The 14,589-nt window shown below is 34.1% G+C and overlaps 1 protein-coding gene across 4 annotated transcripts in view; it reads left to right on the forward strand.

The window, feature by feature from the left end:
- The window catches only part of LOC136031216 (protein unc-13 homolog B-like), a 467,059-nt gene that overhangs the window by 347,534 nt on the left and 104,936 nt on the right, over nt 1-14,589 (forward strand). For all 4 annotated transcript variants that reach the window (XM_065710597.1, XM_065710594.1, XM_065710595.1 and 1 more), the window contains one exon: nt 3,295-3,420. In XM_065710597.1, coding sequence (XP_065566669.1) covers nt 3,295-3,420 — 126 coding nt within the window. The remainder of the gene's footprint in view (nt 1-3,294; nt 3,421-14,589) is intronic.

Raw genomic sequence — 14,589 nt, forward strand, 5'->3', positions numbered from 1 at the left:
GGGTGCTTGTTTGCCACCAGCAAAGCTTCCTTTTCTAGGTATCGGCAAAGCGACGTTTTGTCCTTCCTAGCCTTCTAATACCAGAGGGGCCAACACTAGACGCTATGGAAGAGCCTGCCATCGTCCATATAGCCCCAATACCATCACCTATTATTTCAGACTTTCTCAGCTATCAATGATTGATTTGTTTTTTCATATATGAAGGTATTCGTAATTTCACCAGAAAGTAAATTCCCGAAATGTACCGCAAGTAAATATTTTCTAAGTCGTGTATTCATTTTTCAAGCTGTTATATCAATGCCCATATCTAGTATCTAAACGTTAGTACTAAGAGATATGAGAGGGTGTTTCTATTTAAGATTCGGAGTTTGAGGCCTTTGAGCTTTAGAGAGTGTGCAGAGTTTCTCCTTTTTTTACTTAGTTTGGTGAAAGCATTGTCGCTACACACAGTGCGTGTAGTGATTTTGCGCTCCAGGATTCTGTCGGAATTTATAAGGCTTCCAAGATACTTTTCTGCAACCTCCTCTGCTTCATCAGAACTGACCATCAGTGGCTGGCCTGGCGTCAAACTAACGTTGTTACGCACGATTTCGGTTTTTTCGGTATTGATAACGATCCAACTCGTCCGGCTGTATTTTGCGAGCTCTGTGATGTTCTGTTGTAAGTGTTCTCCTTGATGAAGAAGAAGCGAATTGTATTCAGCAAAATCACCATCAAAAATAGTACAGATCTCTGTGAACTGTATTCAACTGATCTCGTTGTTAGTGTTCTGTTATGTATTTTGCCTGATTACCAAAGCAAGAAAGCACATAGGGAAAAATATGACAATCTAACATTTGTGTCCTATAATTTTAAACTTGTGACTGCATTTCCCCCAAGTCCCCCCTCTAAGAATTATCCAAAATATTGGGTTTTTAAAAAGAAACACATTTTCTGGCAAAAATACGGGATCAACATAATACTGTTTTATTATAAATAATTTCTGAGACCATATTGGCTAATACTACTAATAACTCACCGCAGCACCAAGCCGACAGAGACTATTACAGCTGTGCACGCTCCTCCCCTATTCTAGTCTGTTCAATAGCTCCCTGTTTACACCCTCCCAGGAATTTCCCATGTCCCTTAAATCTTTCTTTAGGACCTCCTCCTACCACAACCGCGGACGACGTGCTTTCTGTTTAGCCGTAGACGGTGGGCTGACAAGTTCTTCATAGACGGTGGGCAATATGTCATCCTTCATCCGCAGAACGTACCCTAGCCATCTCATTTTACTGGCTAATCATAACAAACAAAAAAACTGGAAAGAAGAGAGAAACAAGAATAATCAAAGCCAGTGGAAGATTGAAGAGAACTATGCAAATATTTCGGTCGGGACCTTCGTTTGACCGTCTTCAATTCAGAATAATAAAGAAAAAATAAGAAGATAAGAGTCCAAAGTATAATATAAAATAAAACCTTAAAAGAAACAGTGTAATTAAAATAGGAAGACCCTTTCCAAGGAACGATGAAAGAGTTATTCTTTCATCGTTAAAATTAACCAACAATAAAACTTTGGCAATCAAAAACAAACACAAATTTGTTTTAAAAAGACTTTCCGAAAAAGAAGCTTTCCAAAGAAAAGTAAAGAGCTATATTAAACTTCAGGACAGCAGAAATGATATCCTATAATAATTCAAATTCAAAACGAATAGAAAATACTGCCAATAATTTATTTTAATCTTTGTTCGTTTTGGGTTTCATCTATCCTTTGATAGTAATTTCTTTTTATCTTGAGTTTATATTATTACAGGGTATCATTTCTGATACTTTAAAATATGTAATTAGTAACTCTACTGATGATGATGACTGACTGCGTCATCGAAATTTTTAGAGCCTTTGTTTTATATTTTTGTTTCACTATCTAATAAAAGGACCCGTCACTATTTGGAACTCTTATTTATTTCGTAAAATAGTAATGTTTGGAAAGTTTTTCTTAACATAACCTGACGTCTTTGGTAAAAGTCTAACATAACGTCTTTGGTAAAAGTGTTACATCAAAAAATGACTAGAGTAAGAGTGATAACAAAAAAATTTGACAGAAAGTTCATTTCTTGTTAGTCAGCTATTATAGACAACGTGGTTGACTCTTTACCAGGGTTTTTCCAAAGAAAAAGCTCAATACTTTTTCACATTTGCAATAATTTTGTACATAAGGCCAAGGTAATAGGAAAATTTTAGTTCTTTACTTGGATTCGCATTAGTTCTCATGTGTTTTCTACTGAAAAAAGTTCCTTGTGAGTTACACCAAAGACAATACTGTTTATAATAGTTTAATTTTTGACTAGCAGTATATCAGGCCTTACGTTTTTACTAGGAAATTTAGATATAAAAAAGGTGACGTTTTAGCTGCTTATGCTTGTTTCGCGATACAAGTCGTTGGCTCACCTTGACGTTTGTGATTGGCAACAAGTTTGGCTCCAGAGGATATGTAATAAGCAGTAATGGTGTTAAGTGGGGAGCAGTAACTGGGGGAGCACAACAAAATTACAACTGTGACATTTTGTAGACAATTCATTACCTTAATAGGATTGTAAAAAGCAAAAAGTAAAAAGTATAAAGTATAAGTAAATAAAGTAAAGAACAAGTGGGGAAGTGAAGGTGGGGAGGGGGGTAGCTGCCTCATCGCCCGGAACTAGAACTGCGAATGGTAATAAAAACAGAATTTTAGAATATTTGTATAAATGGGTCATGGACAATCTTTCAGCATGCCCGATAAGAAGCTATTTCTGAAGATCTGTTAAAAACCTGTTTTTTTTTGCATAAGGTAATACATAGATGTGATTTAGGGACCAAAATTGAATTTATTTATGGAAACAAAAATACCGACAAATTGAAGAAATACTACAAACGGTACACCACATTCAAAGTTCAAAAAATTTGCGTTTCCAAATTGAAAACCGCATTTTTTTTCCTTCGGGCACGCTATCTATTATCGGGTCTGTCTTGGGTATACTACAAACTGCTAACCACTCATCGCAGCACCAAGTTGCATGATGCTAACAGAGCTACGCACGCTCCTCCTCCATCCCAATCTATTCAAAGCCTCCCTCTTTCCACCCTCCCAGAAAATTTCTATTTCCCTTTAATCTTTCTTTATGACATCTTCCCGCCCCAATCCCGGACGACATGCTTTCTCTTTCGGAAAATCTTGATGAGTTTGATGTATACTAAGGTATTAATCACAATGTTTTGCCACTCTTTTATGATGATTAATGTACTCTAGGATCAAATTAAAGAATGGAATAATTTTAGGTACAGGAGTTATCTTCACCTCCAAGAGCTTCTACTGTTGTTAAAGACTGCGCCACTGCTTGCCTTCGATCAACCTATCAATTTTTATTTGAACACTGTTATGAACTATACAACAGGGAATATCAGGTAAATATATTTTCATCTGAGTTGAAGTAATTTAAATTTTAAAAGCTTTTACACTACGACAAATAAGCGATAATTGACTTGGAATCCATGAAAATTTGACAAGGTTTAAAATAAGCTAGATTTGGTGGACTATTTCTGGCCATAAAACATGCAAAGATTGTAAGTAAGACGAGAATATGAAGTTTTGTCCAAGAACAGAAAAGCTTTTGTTGCATATCAGAGACCAAAAAGCTTTACTTTACTTAATTAGAAAGCACAAGCTAAAAAAACAAAAAAAACTGGACGTATCAGTATAACAAGTTATAAACATAAAAAAAAGATTAAATGCAAAAGTAGGTGCAAGAAAGTAAAATCAGATCTACCCAGAAGCTCTGCTGAACTAAGTATATTTTATTAGTCAACATGGTTCGACTCACCGTATCAGAGACAAAGCTATAGCGTTGCCTATAGTAAAGGCCATACGGCTCCGATGGCTCATTATTTAATTTTTTATGGCACTTGGTGTCTACCAAGAGACATATAGCGATCGCAAATTCTGTCGGTCTGTCTGTCCTGGTTTTGCTACTTTATACTTCCAGGTAAGCTAGGACGGTGGAATTTGGCAGGCGTATCAGGAGCCAGACCAGATTTAATTAAAAATTGTCGTTTCCTCGATTCGACCATCTGGGGAGGAGTGAGGGTGACGGTTAAATCGGAAAAATTTGAAAAATTGAGGTATTTTTAACTTACGAATGGGTGATCGGATCTTAATGAAATGTGATGTTTGGAAGGATATTGTGTCTTAGAGCTCTTAGTTTAAATCCCGACTGGATCTGTTGATATTAGGGGGAGTTGGGGGGAACCTAAAATCTTTGAAAACGGTTACAGTGGAGGGATCAGGGTGAAACTTGGTGGGAAAAATAAGCAAAAGTCCTAGATACGTGATTGATATAACCAGAACGGATCCACTCTCTTTGGGGGAGTTGGGTGGGGGAGGGTGGCGGTGCTTAATTATGAAAAATTAGAAAAAAGGCTTATTTTTAACTTATGAAAGAGTGATCGGATTTTGATGAAATTTGATGTTTGGAAGGATATCAATTCCCAGAGATCTTATTTGAAATCTCGACCGGATCCGGTGACATTGGGGGGAATTAAGGGGGCCTAAAATCTTGGAAAACGCTTTGAGTGGAGGGATCGGGATGAAACTTGGTGGGAAAAATAATCAAAAGTCCTAGATACGTGATTGACATAACCGGAATGGATCTGCTCGCTTTGGGGGAGTTAGGGGGGGGGAGTATTAATGCGGAAAAAGTAGAAAAAAATGAGTTATTTTTAACTTACGAAGGAGTTATCGGATCTTAATGAAGTTTGATGTTTGGAAAGATATCGTGTCTCAGAGCTCTTATTTCAAATCCCAACTGGATCCAGTGTCACTGGGAGGGGGGACCGGAAATCTTGGGAAACGCTTAAAGCGGAGAAATCAGGATGAAACCTGGTGGGAAGAATAAGAACAAGTCCAAGATACGTGACTGACATAATCGAACCGGATTCGCTCTCTTTGGTGGAGTTGGGGAGGGGAGTAATTCGGAAAAATTCGAAAAAATGAGGTATTTGTAATATACGAACGGGTGATCAGATCTGAGTGAAATTTGAAATTTAGAAGTATCTTGTGCTTTAGAACTTTCATTTTAAATCCCAACCAGATCCAGTTACATTGGGGGGAGTTGGAGGGGGAAACCGGAATTCTTTGAAAACGTGAAAATCGAGGTATCTTATGAATGGGTGATCGGATCTTAATGAAACTTGATATATAGAAGAATCTTATGTCTCAGATGCACCCTTTTCAATTCGAATTGGATCCAGGAATACAGAGGGTTGGAGGGGGAACTAGAAATCTTAGAAACCGGAAATCTTGGAAAATGCTTAGAGTGGAGAGATAGGGAAAAATAAGCACAAGTCATAGTTACGAAATTGACATAATTGGAACGGATCCATTCTCTTTGGGGGAGCTGTGGGTTGTTAATTTGGAAAAAATAGAAAAATTGAGGTAGTTTTAACATAAGAACGGGTTACCAAATCTTAATGAAATTTGATATTGAGAAGGAACTCATGTCTCAAAGCTCTTATTTCAGATCCCGACTAGATCTGTTTACATCGGGGAGAGTTGGAGGGGAAAACCGGAAATCATGGGAAAAGCTTACAAATGTCGTAGTTACGTGATTGACATAACCGGACTGGATCTGCTCTCTTTGGAGGAGGTAGGTGATGGGGTTCAGTGCTTTAGCGAGTCTGGTGCTTCTTGACATGCTAGGACGATGAAAATTGGTAGGAGTGTCAGAGATCGGAGGGCAACTAGCCCCCCCCCCCTCACAGTAGTATTATCGCCAATACTCCAGAGATAAGACCCCTGAGGTTCTAAAGATAGGGTCAACACTCCAGAACTTACAGCCTGAGAAAAATGTGCATAACCGATTACTAACTCTATAGCCAGAACGACGACTAGTATGCCTACAAGAGCATATATTCTGCTCGTCCTAATTAAATTTCAGATAAAAAGAAATTGAAATACTTAGTTATGAAAAACCTGCTCAAATGAAAATTGACAAACTTGTTTCTAATGATTTATGCCTAATTGTTCTGTCAAAAGTATATACTTGGAAGGTTGCCGTAGGACAATAGGTTGTTAGATAAAGTATCTGCCTTGCAAATAAAATTTACCTAAGGAGTAAAAGTTTTAACTCTGTTCGATATAAAGTTTGAAATGATGGATTAAAATTGTCGTGGTTTATCCAGTGTATTTTCCCAAGAATGAATAGCTTCAACTCTGATGGTTACAATGTTTGAACAAATGAATGAATTTTGACATGATTTTTTCCTTTAATTTTTCTAAAGAGTAAAAGGTTTAGCTCGTGGCACAATATGCACGTCTAATAGCAACCTCTGGCATACATTATCACATATAAGACATTTTCAACCTTTTCCCCTAACTTTATAAGCCTAAAATACCATTGTTTTCCCTTGAACACCGGGAAATTACCATTTCATTGTTAGATTGCGATGTTCCTTGGCATTTCACGCACCTTCTAATTATTTCCAGTGAATCTGTAAAAATTCTCCTTTATTGTTAAAAAAATACATAGAATTTAAAATATTTTCTTGAATAATACTTCTCCTTATTCAAAAAACATATAGAAATCCAGAACAATCCCTAGAAATCAAGACCAATACATAAAAATCCAGTTGTGAGAGGGTATGGATTTGATGACGCTCATATGGGGTATACTATTGGAGCTATTATTCACAACGTATAGAAATCAAGAATAATCCTTATAAATCAAGACCAATACATAGAAATCTAGTAGTGAGAAGGGTTTGGATATGAAGACACCCATAGGGGTATGCTATTAGAGCTACTACAAATTTTTCTTACAAAATATAAAATACGTTTCGTCTCTGTTTTGCACAAAGTTCGACGAAGATGTGATTCTTTGAATGAAATGGGTGGTTCAAAATGTTATGCACTATGTTTTGCCCAAAGTCCGATGAAGATACACGTCTTTGAATCAAATATGTGGTTCTAAAAGTTTCGCATTCTGTTTCGCCCAAAATTCGATGAAGATACGCTTCTTTTTAATCAAATATGTGGTTCAAAATTTGTTGTACTCTGTTTTTCAAAAAGCTCGATGAAGATTGGCTTCTTTGAATCAAATGTATGGTTTTCCACACACTTATTTTGCACAAAGCTCGATGAAGCTAAGCCTCTTTGAATCAATTGTGTGGTATGCGAGTTTTGTGCAAATCAAATTTGTGTATTTCGTTTCGCCCAAAGTTCGATGAAAATACATTGCTTTGAATGAAATTAAATTAAAAAAAAAAAATTTTCTTAACTGAAAGTAAGGAGCGACATTAAAACTTAAAACGAACAGAAATTACTTCGTATATGAAAGGGGTTGCTTCCTCATCAACGCCCCGCTCTTTACGCGGAAGTTTGACTCTGTCTCTCAACTCTTCTTTTTAAAACAGCAAAAACTAAAGTATGAGAGGGGCTGCTTCCTCATCAACGCCCCGCTCTTTACGCTAATAATGTTTTTTACTGTTTTAAAAAGAAGAGGTGAGACAAAGAGTCAAACTTTAGCGTAACATTTGCTTTGCACAACAAATGATGAAGATACGTTTCTTTGAATCAAATGTGTGGTATACGAGCTTTTTGCAGGTCAAATGTGTGTCCTCTGTTTTCCCCAAAGCTCGATGAAGATACATTTCTTTGAATCAAATGTGTTGTTCAAAATATTTTTTACTCTTTTTTGCACCAAGTTCGATGAAGATACGCTTCTTTGAATCAAATATGTGGTTCAAAATGTTTTGTACTCTGTTTTGCACAAAACTCATTGAAGATACGCTTCTTTGAATACACTTCTTTGCTTGTTTTGCACAAAGCTCGATGAAGATATGCTTCTTTGACTCAAATATGTAATATACGAGCTTTTTGCATATCAAATTGGTGTATTCGGTTTTTCCCAAAGTTTGATGAAGATACGCTTTTTTGAATCAAACGTGTGGTTCAAAATGTTTTGTATTTAGTTTTGCTCAAAGTGCACTGAAGATATGCTTCTTTGAATCAATTCTATTGATTTTACACACGTTTGTTTCACACAAAGCTCGATGAAGATGCCCCCAGAGCCATGGGGCACGTGTTGTATGTTATGTCCAGAGATATATAGCTCTTATTTCGAGGGTTTTGAAAATAGTTCAAAGATCAGTTAAGGCAAACCCCCACCACCACTCAAAAAAATTTACGAATTGTATTTTATTCCAAAGCTTAAGCGAGATGCCCCCTGGCCTTCACATCATGGTCCAAACCCCCTCCTCCAACAAAAAAACATATTAACGATATTTTATTCCAAAAATCACGGTAACTCACCCCTGGCCCTCCATAGCCCGACGCCTCCCCCCGAAAAAAACCACTCATTAACAATATTTTATTCCAAGATTTATAGGAGCCAACCCTTGGTCCTCCAAAGCCCGATACCCCTCCCTCCCCTAAAAACTTATCAATGATAAATCATGGAAATCTACCCCTGATCCTCCCTCCATGGCCCAGCGCCCCTCCCCCTCTCCAAAGAACTATTAACAGTATTTTATTTCTAAATCATGGAAGCTCAGAAATTGCCCTCCCTTTACGCCCTCCTTCCAACCAAAAAAAAAATATTAACGATTTTCTTTTCCCAAAATCATGGGAATTCAGTTTAATTTTATTAGATTTTGCCAAAACTTCTTCATTACAAACAACAGTATGGCTACTGCTCGTTTCCCTAACGGTAAAAATATAAGGCTTACTGCGCATTTGGCGCTTTACTAAAACGAATCATATTACAAATATTCTCTTTGGTGCTTATTACAACATTGAAAATGAATTAAAAATTGCAGTGAAACCAGACCAGGATTTATCAATAAGCCCACTTGGCCCTATGGCTTTCACTAATGTCCGAAGTTTTAACGATTTCGCCGAAAATCTTGCAAAAACAGAGCGGCAAAAACGCTTGGGCCTAGAAGCGTCAAAGCTTCAAATTCGGCCGTAAGTGAAACAAAATCTTGAACTGGTGACCATTCAGCAATTAATATTCAGAACTTTGGAAAATTTGGGAAATTTGAAAAACTTGACACTCTGCACTCTGTAAATCAAAAACAAACAGAAACTATTAAATAAAAAATCTAAAAATGAAGTTTTCTAAAGAAAAGTAAAGGCTATACTAAACTTAAGATCAGTAGAAATAGAAACCTACAATAGCCCAAAATAAAAAAGAACAGAGATTACCATTAATAATAAATGGAACCCAAAACGAGCAGAAATTAAATAAACAATCACAGCAAAATTGCAAACAACAGGTACTAACATAGATGAATAAATAAATCTTAAGACGAGTAAAACTTAAATTGAATATGCAAATCAAGCTTAAACAAACAAAAATATTCTGCTATTGAACTATAAATGAAATCCAAAACGTACAGAAAATAGATAAACAATCATATCAAATAAAAATACAAAAGTTACTAATATAAATGAGCACATAAATCTTAAAACGAGTGAAAATTAAATTGAACGTGTAAATAGAGCTTGAAACGTACAAAAATCTCTACAAACAAGAGTTTGGGTTTTGCCTCCTTCTCTCGCTGTAAAAGTATAATTCTACTGCATTATTGGCGCTTTGCTGAAAACGAATTATATCACTAATATTTTCCTTTGTACTTATTACAACATTGAAAATAAACATAAAAATTACAGTAAAACTAAATTTGAAACTGATTATGCTTTCAGCAATTAATATCATTATATATCAAATATTCATTTTAATTTTATTAGTACTTTCCAAAACTGTGCAAGACACATATAGCTTCACTGCAAACAAATGTTTGGATACTGCCCTCTTCCCTAACTGTAAAATGCTTCACTGAAAATGAATTATGTTACAAATATTTAGTTTTTTAGTTATTACACCATTAAAAATGAAAAGGAAATTACAACGGAATAATATATTGAACTGATGATCTTCAACAGTTAATAGTATTATATACCAAACATTCCGTTTGTCTTATTCTTAGTTTCCAATACAGCTCAAAACATGTATAGTTTTCAGGAAACCGTCAATGATGCAGTAGGTTTTAGACTTAAACAGTGAGAACTGGAGGCAAAACCCAAACTATTGTTTGTAGAGATTTTCGTTCTTTTCAAGCTTGATTTGCATATTCAATTTAAGTTTTGTTCGTTTTAAGATTTATTTGCTCATTTATATTAGTACCTAGTGTGTGTTTGTTTACTATGACTGTTTATTTAATTTCTGTTCGTTTTGGGTTTCATTTACACTTCAATAGCAAAATGTTTTCGTTTCGGGCACATTCAAATATTTCGTGCACGTTCAACTTAAGCTTTACTCGTTTTAAGATGTATTCATTCATTTATATTAAAACCTGTTCTATGTTTCACAACCTTCAAAGAATTGGTGACATATAACTTTAGCAGTTTTGTAATTCAAAGTTCCTTAAGTAAGGCACATTTATTTTTAATATTTGACATTTTGTTTGATTTCTGTTCGTTTTGGGTTTCATTTATTCTTTGATAGTAATTTCTGGTATTTTTGAGTTTGATTTTTTGTAGGTTTTTATTTCTTTCGATCTTAAGTTTGATATGGTCTTTACTTTTCTTTACAAAATTTCTTTTTCGGATTTCTTTTTAATTAAAACAGCCACACTAACCGGTATTTCAGCTATGACAAAAGAAATAGAATATTTGTCAATTGTTCATTCAAAGGGAATAGGGTTCTAAAAAAATGCGAGAGAGAGAAAGAGAGAGGAGTAAAGAAATTTGATCAGAACAACAGAGGACTTTCCGTTCCTTGCTAACAAAGATCAGAAAAGTATCGACGAAAAATTTAACACAATCCTCAAAGACATATAACTTTAGCAGTTTTGTAATTGAAAGTTCCTTAAGAAAGGAACATTTACTTTTAATATTTGACCAATTAGGCAGGAATTGAACCCAAGATTTTTCTTTCTAAACGTAAGAAAAACAAGGCAAAGAATGAGCTATAGATTGTCTTGTATTGAGTTTTGAAGTTTACTGAGTCAATAAGGAACGTTACGTCCAAAATATTGCACGTAATGGTAAAGCTAAAATTGCCTGTATTTAAATATTTTTGCGTTTGTGTGTATAAGGACGTGGTTTAGCTTTTTTGCACCCTATAGCCTTCCATCAGAATTGAGCAAAAATTAGTTTAAAGGAGATATTTCAATCTCAAGCTATTTTATTTCACAACCACAAGAGAGTCATGAAAATCAGTCCTTTTAAACTTAATAGAAAGTGTTTCGTAACGGACAACCACAATAATATTTGTAAATAATGTACTTAGGACGGCAGGCAAATTTTGGAAAGACCTTATATGCTCAAAGTAACAGAAAATTGCGATAAACAAGTGGCAATGTAACATATTATACAAGACGTTCTTTAACGGTTAATAACTTTGCCTCACTTTTCATTTCCTTCTAGAATATATACATGGAATTCCTCCATTGTATTCTGTTTAAAATAAATGTGTAAAATTTATCCCCTGTGAATTCTCATGATTTTTATATTAGCGTAAAAATTGAAACTTCTTATTTTAGAACGCTTTGTTAGCTCTAAAAATTATGTAGCTGATTGAAGAAGAAACTATCTTCATAATAGAATGGTAAACATTGCAGCGCAATAGATGATTTTAATGTTAAAAATTACCCAGTAACTGAATAAAGAATATATATTTGTTGACTCCCCCGCAATGAGATTGATATTTTCTATTGATTTGTCAATAACTCACTGCTCAGGGAAGAAAGAAAACTCATAAACGTCAGTTTTCTAGTCCTTTTTAACGCTATCTCATTTGATTGATCTTCTCCTGCCTTCAATGATCTTACTAATGCTATCTCTCCCTTTTCTCTATTGAGATTACTTGTTAGAAGCCAAGGGGCAGAGAAACAATGATTAAAATCATCAAGAATATTCTTACAGTCTCAATGGCTTTACAAATGAGGAAACAATGGACCAGGCAATAGTGTATGTATCCTGTAAGAAAAATAGAGTCACTTGCCCTATTTTCTTCCCTTTTATTGTTTCTGATAGCTCATTTATAATTTTTTTTAGAATCATACTGAAGGAAAGATATGGATAAGTGTCTTTTTCCAACTGTTTATAAAAAAAAAAAGCTCATCTATAAGGGATTTTCAAGACCATATATTCTCTCTGCCTCTGACAATATCATTTTGCAACTTGATTGCAAAAAACAATTCATATAGCAGTCAAACACAACTTAAATCTGCCAAAGGAGCTTTCGAGAAGCATATCTCCGGCATAGAAAGTCCAATACCTACATGTCTAGCTATCTAGCATCAATGCGCTTGCGCTGTATATTCTTATATTCTTACTAGCTGTTGGGGTGGCGCTTCGCACCACCCCAACACCTAGTTGGTGGGGGCGCTTCGCGCCCCCCCAAGCCCCCCCGCGCGCGTAAGTCGTTACGCGCCATAATAGACTTGCGAATATACAACATTTTTTGCTGTCCCATTGTCTTTGCATATAAATAGATTGTCAGGTTTACCGACTCTTGAACATGCAACATATAATGGTCCATGGGAAAACAATCTGTATTCAGATCTATACCTCATGATTCTAATGATTGCCCTTGAGCTTTGTTGATGGTGATTGCTAATCGACCATTCCCTGTCCCGGTGTCCCGGTCGTCATTTACATCCCCCTGTTTCCCCCGGTGTCCCCGTTGTAGTTGTGTCCCTGTGTCCCGGTCGTCATTTATATTCCCTGTGTCCCGGTCGTCATTTGTATCCCGGTGTCCCGGTCTGTATATACATTCGTTTTTTAGTTTTGTTTTTCTCCTTTATTTTTTTCCTTTTTTTTTCTTTTTTAGCTTATTCAGATTTTTAGATTTTTTAGTTTTTTTATTAGTTTTTAGTTTTTTTTTTCTTTTTATTTTTTTTGTCCCGGTCGTCATTTATATCCCCCTGTTTCCCCCGGTGTCCCCGTTGTAGTTGTGTCCCTGTGTCCCGGTCGTCATTTATATTCCCTGTGTCCCGGTCGTCATTTGTATCCCGGTGTACCGGTCTGTATATACATTAGTTTTTTAGTTTTGTTTTTCTCCTTTATTTTTTTCCTTTTTTTTCTTTTTTAGTTTATTTAGATTTTTAGATTTTTTAGTTTTTTTATTAGTTTTTAGTTTTTTTTTTCTTTTTAGTTTTTTTGTAGTTTTTACCTTCTTTTTAGTTTTGTTAATTTTTTTTTTTACTTATGTCCTGGTCGTCATTTATACTCCCTGTGTCCCGGTGCTTTGTTGATTGCTAATCGAACATTCCTTTTGTCCTGGTCGCTTTCTCTTTGAGTGTCGTCATTTATTTTTTTCTTTTTTAGTTCTTTTAGTTTTTACCTTTTTTAGTTTTTTTTAGTTTTTTAGATGAAAATTTTTTTTAGTTTTTTCCTTTTTTTTTCAGTTTTTTATTGGTTTTTACCTTTATGTTAGCTTATTTTTCAGTTTTTTCCTTTTTTCTTAGTTTTTTTTTTTAGTTTTTTTAGTTTTTTACCTTTTTTTAGTTTTTTTAGTTTTTTTAGTTTTTTAGCTTTTTTGCTTTTTTTATTAGTTTTTAGTTTTTTTGTAGTTTTTGCCTTTTTTTAGTTTTTTCAGTTTTTTTTTTAGTTTTTTATTGGTTTTTACCTTTTTTTTAGCTTATTTTTCAGTTTTTTCCTTTTTTTTAGTTTTTTTTAGTTTTTAGTTTTTTTAGTTTTTTACCTTTTTTATTTTTTTTATTAGTTTTTAGTTTTTTTTGTAGTTTTTGCCTTTTTTTTAGTTTTTTTAGTTTTTTAGCTTTTTTATTAGTTTTTAGTTTTTTTGTAGTTTTTGCCTTTTTTTAGTTTTTTTAGTTTTTTAGCTTTTTTATTTTTTTTATTAGTTTTTAGTTTTTTTTGTAGTTTTTGCCTTTTTTTTAGTTTTTTCAGTTTTGACGTCACCTGATCCAGTTTTTTCAGGTGACGTCACCTGATCCACGATCCACAGATCCACAGACAACTTATTTTTATATATATAGATAGTTTTTTTTTTTTACTTATGTCCTGGTCGTCATTTATACTCCCTGTGTCCCGGTGCTTTGTTGATTGCTAATCGAACATTCCTTTTGTCCTGGTCGCTTTCTCTTTGAGTGTCGTCATTTATTTTTTTCTTTTTTAGTTCTTTTAGTTTTTACCTTTTTTAGTTTTTTTAGTTTTTTAGATGAAAATTTTTTTTAGTTTTTTCCTTTTTTTTTCAGTTTTTTATTGGTTTTTACCTTTATGTTAGCTTATTTTTCAGTTTTTTCCTTTTTTCTTAGTTTTTTTTTTTTATTTTTTTTAGTTTTTTACCTTTTTTTAGTTTTTTTAGTTTTTTTAGTTTTTTAGCTTTTTTACTTTTTTTATTAGTTTTTAGTTTTTTTGTAGTTTTTGCCTTTTTTTAGTTTTTTCAGTTTTTTTTTTAGTTTTTTATTGGTTTTTACCTTTATTTTAGCTTATTTTTCAGTTTTTTCCTTTTTTTTTAGTTTTTTTTAGTTTTTAGTTTTTTTAGTTTTTTACCTTTTTTATTTTTTTTATTAGTTTTTAGTTTTTTTTTGTAGTTTTTGCCTTTTTTT

This window comes from Artemia franciscana, chromosome 9 (genome assembly GCF_032884065.1).
Source record: "Artemia franciscana chromosome 9, ASM3288406v1, whole genome shotgun sequence".
In the NCBI taxonomy this organism is placed as follows: domain Eukaryota; kingdom Metazoa; phylum Arthropoda; class Branchiopoda; order Anostraca; family Artemiidae; genus Artemia; species Artemia franciscana.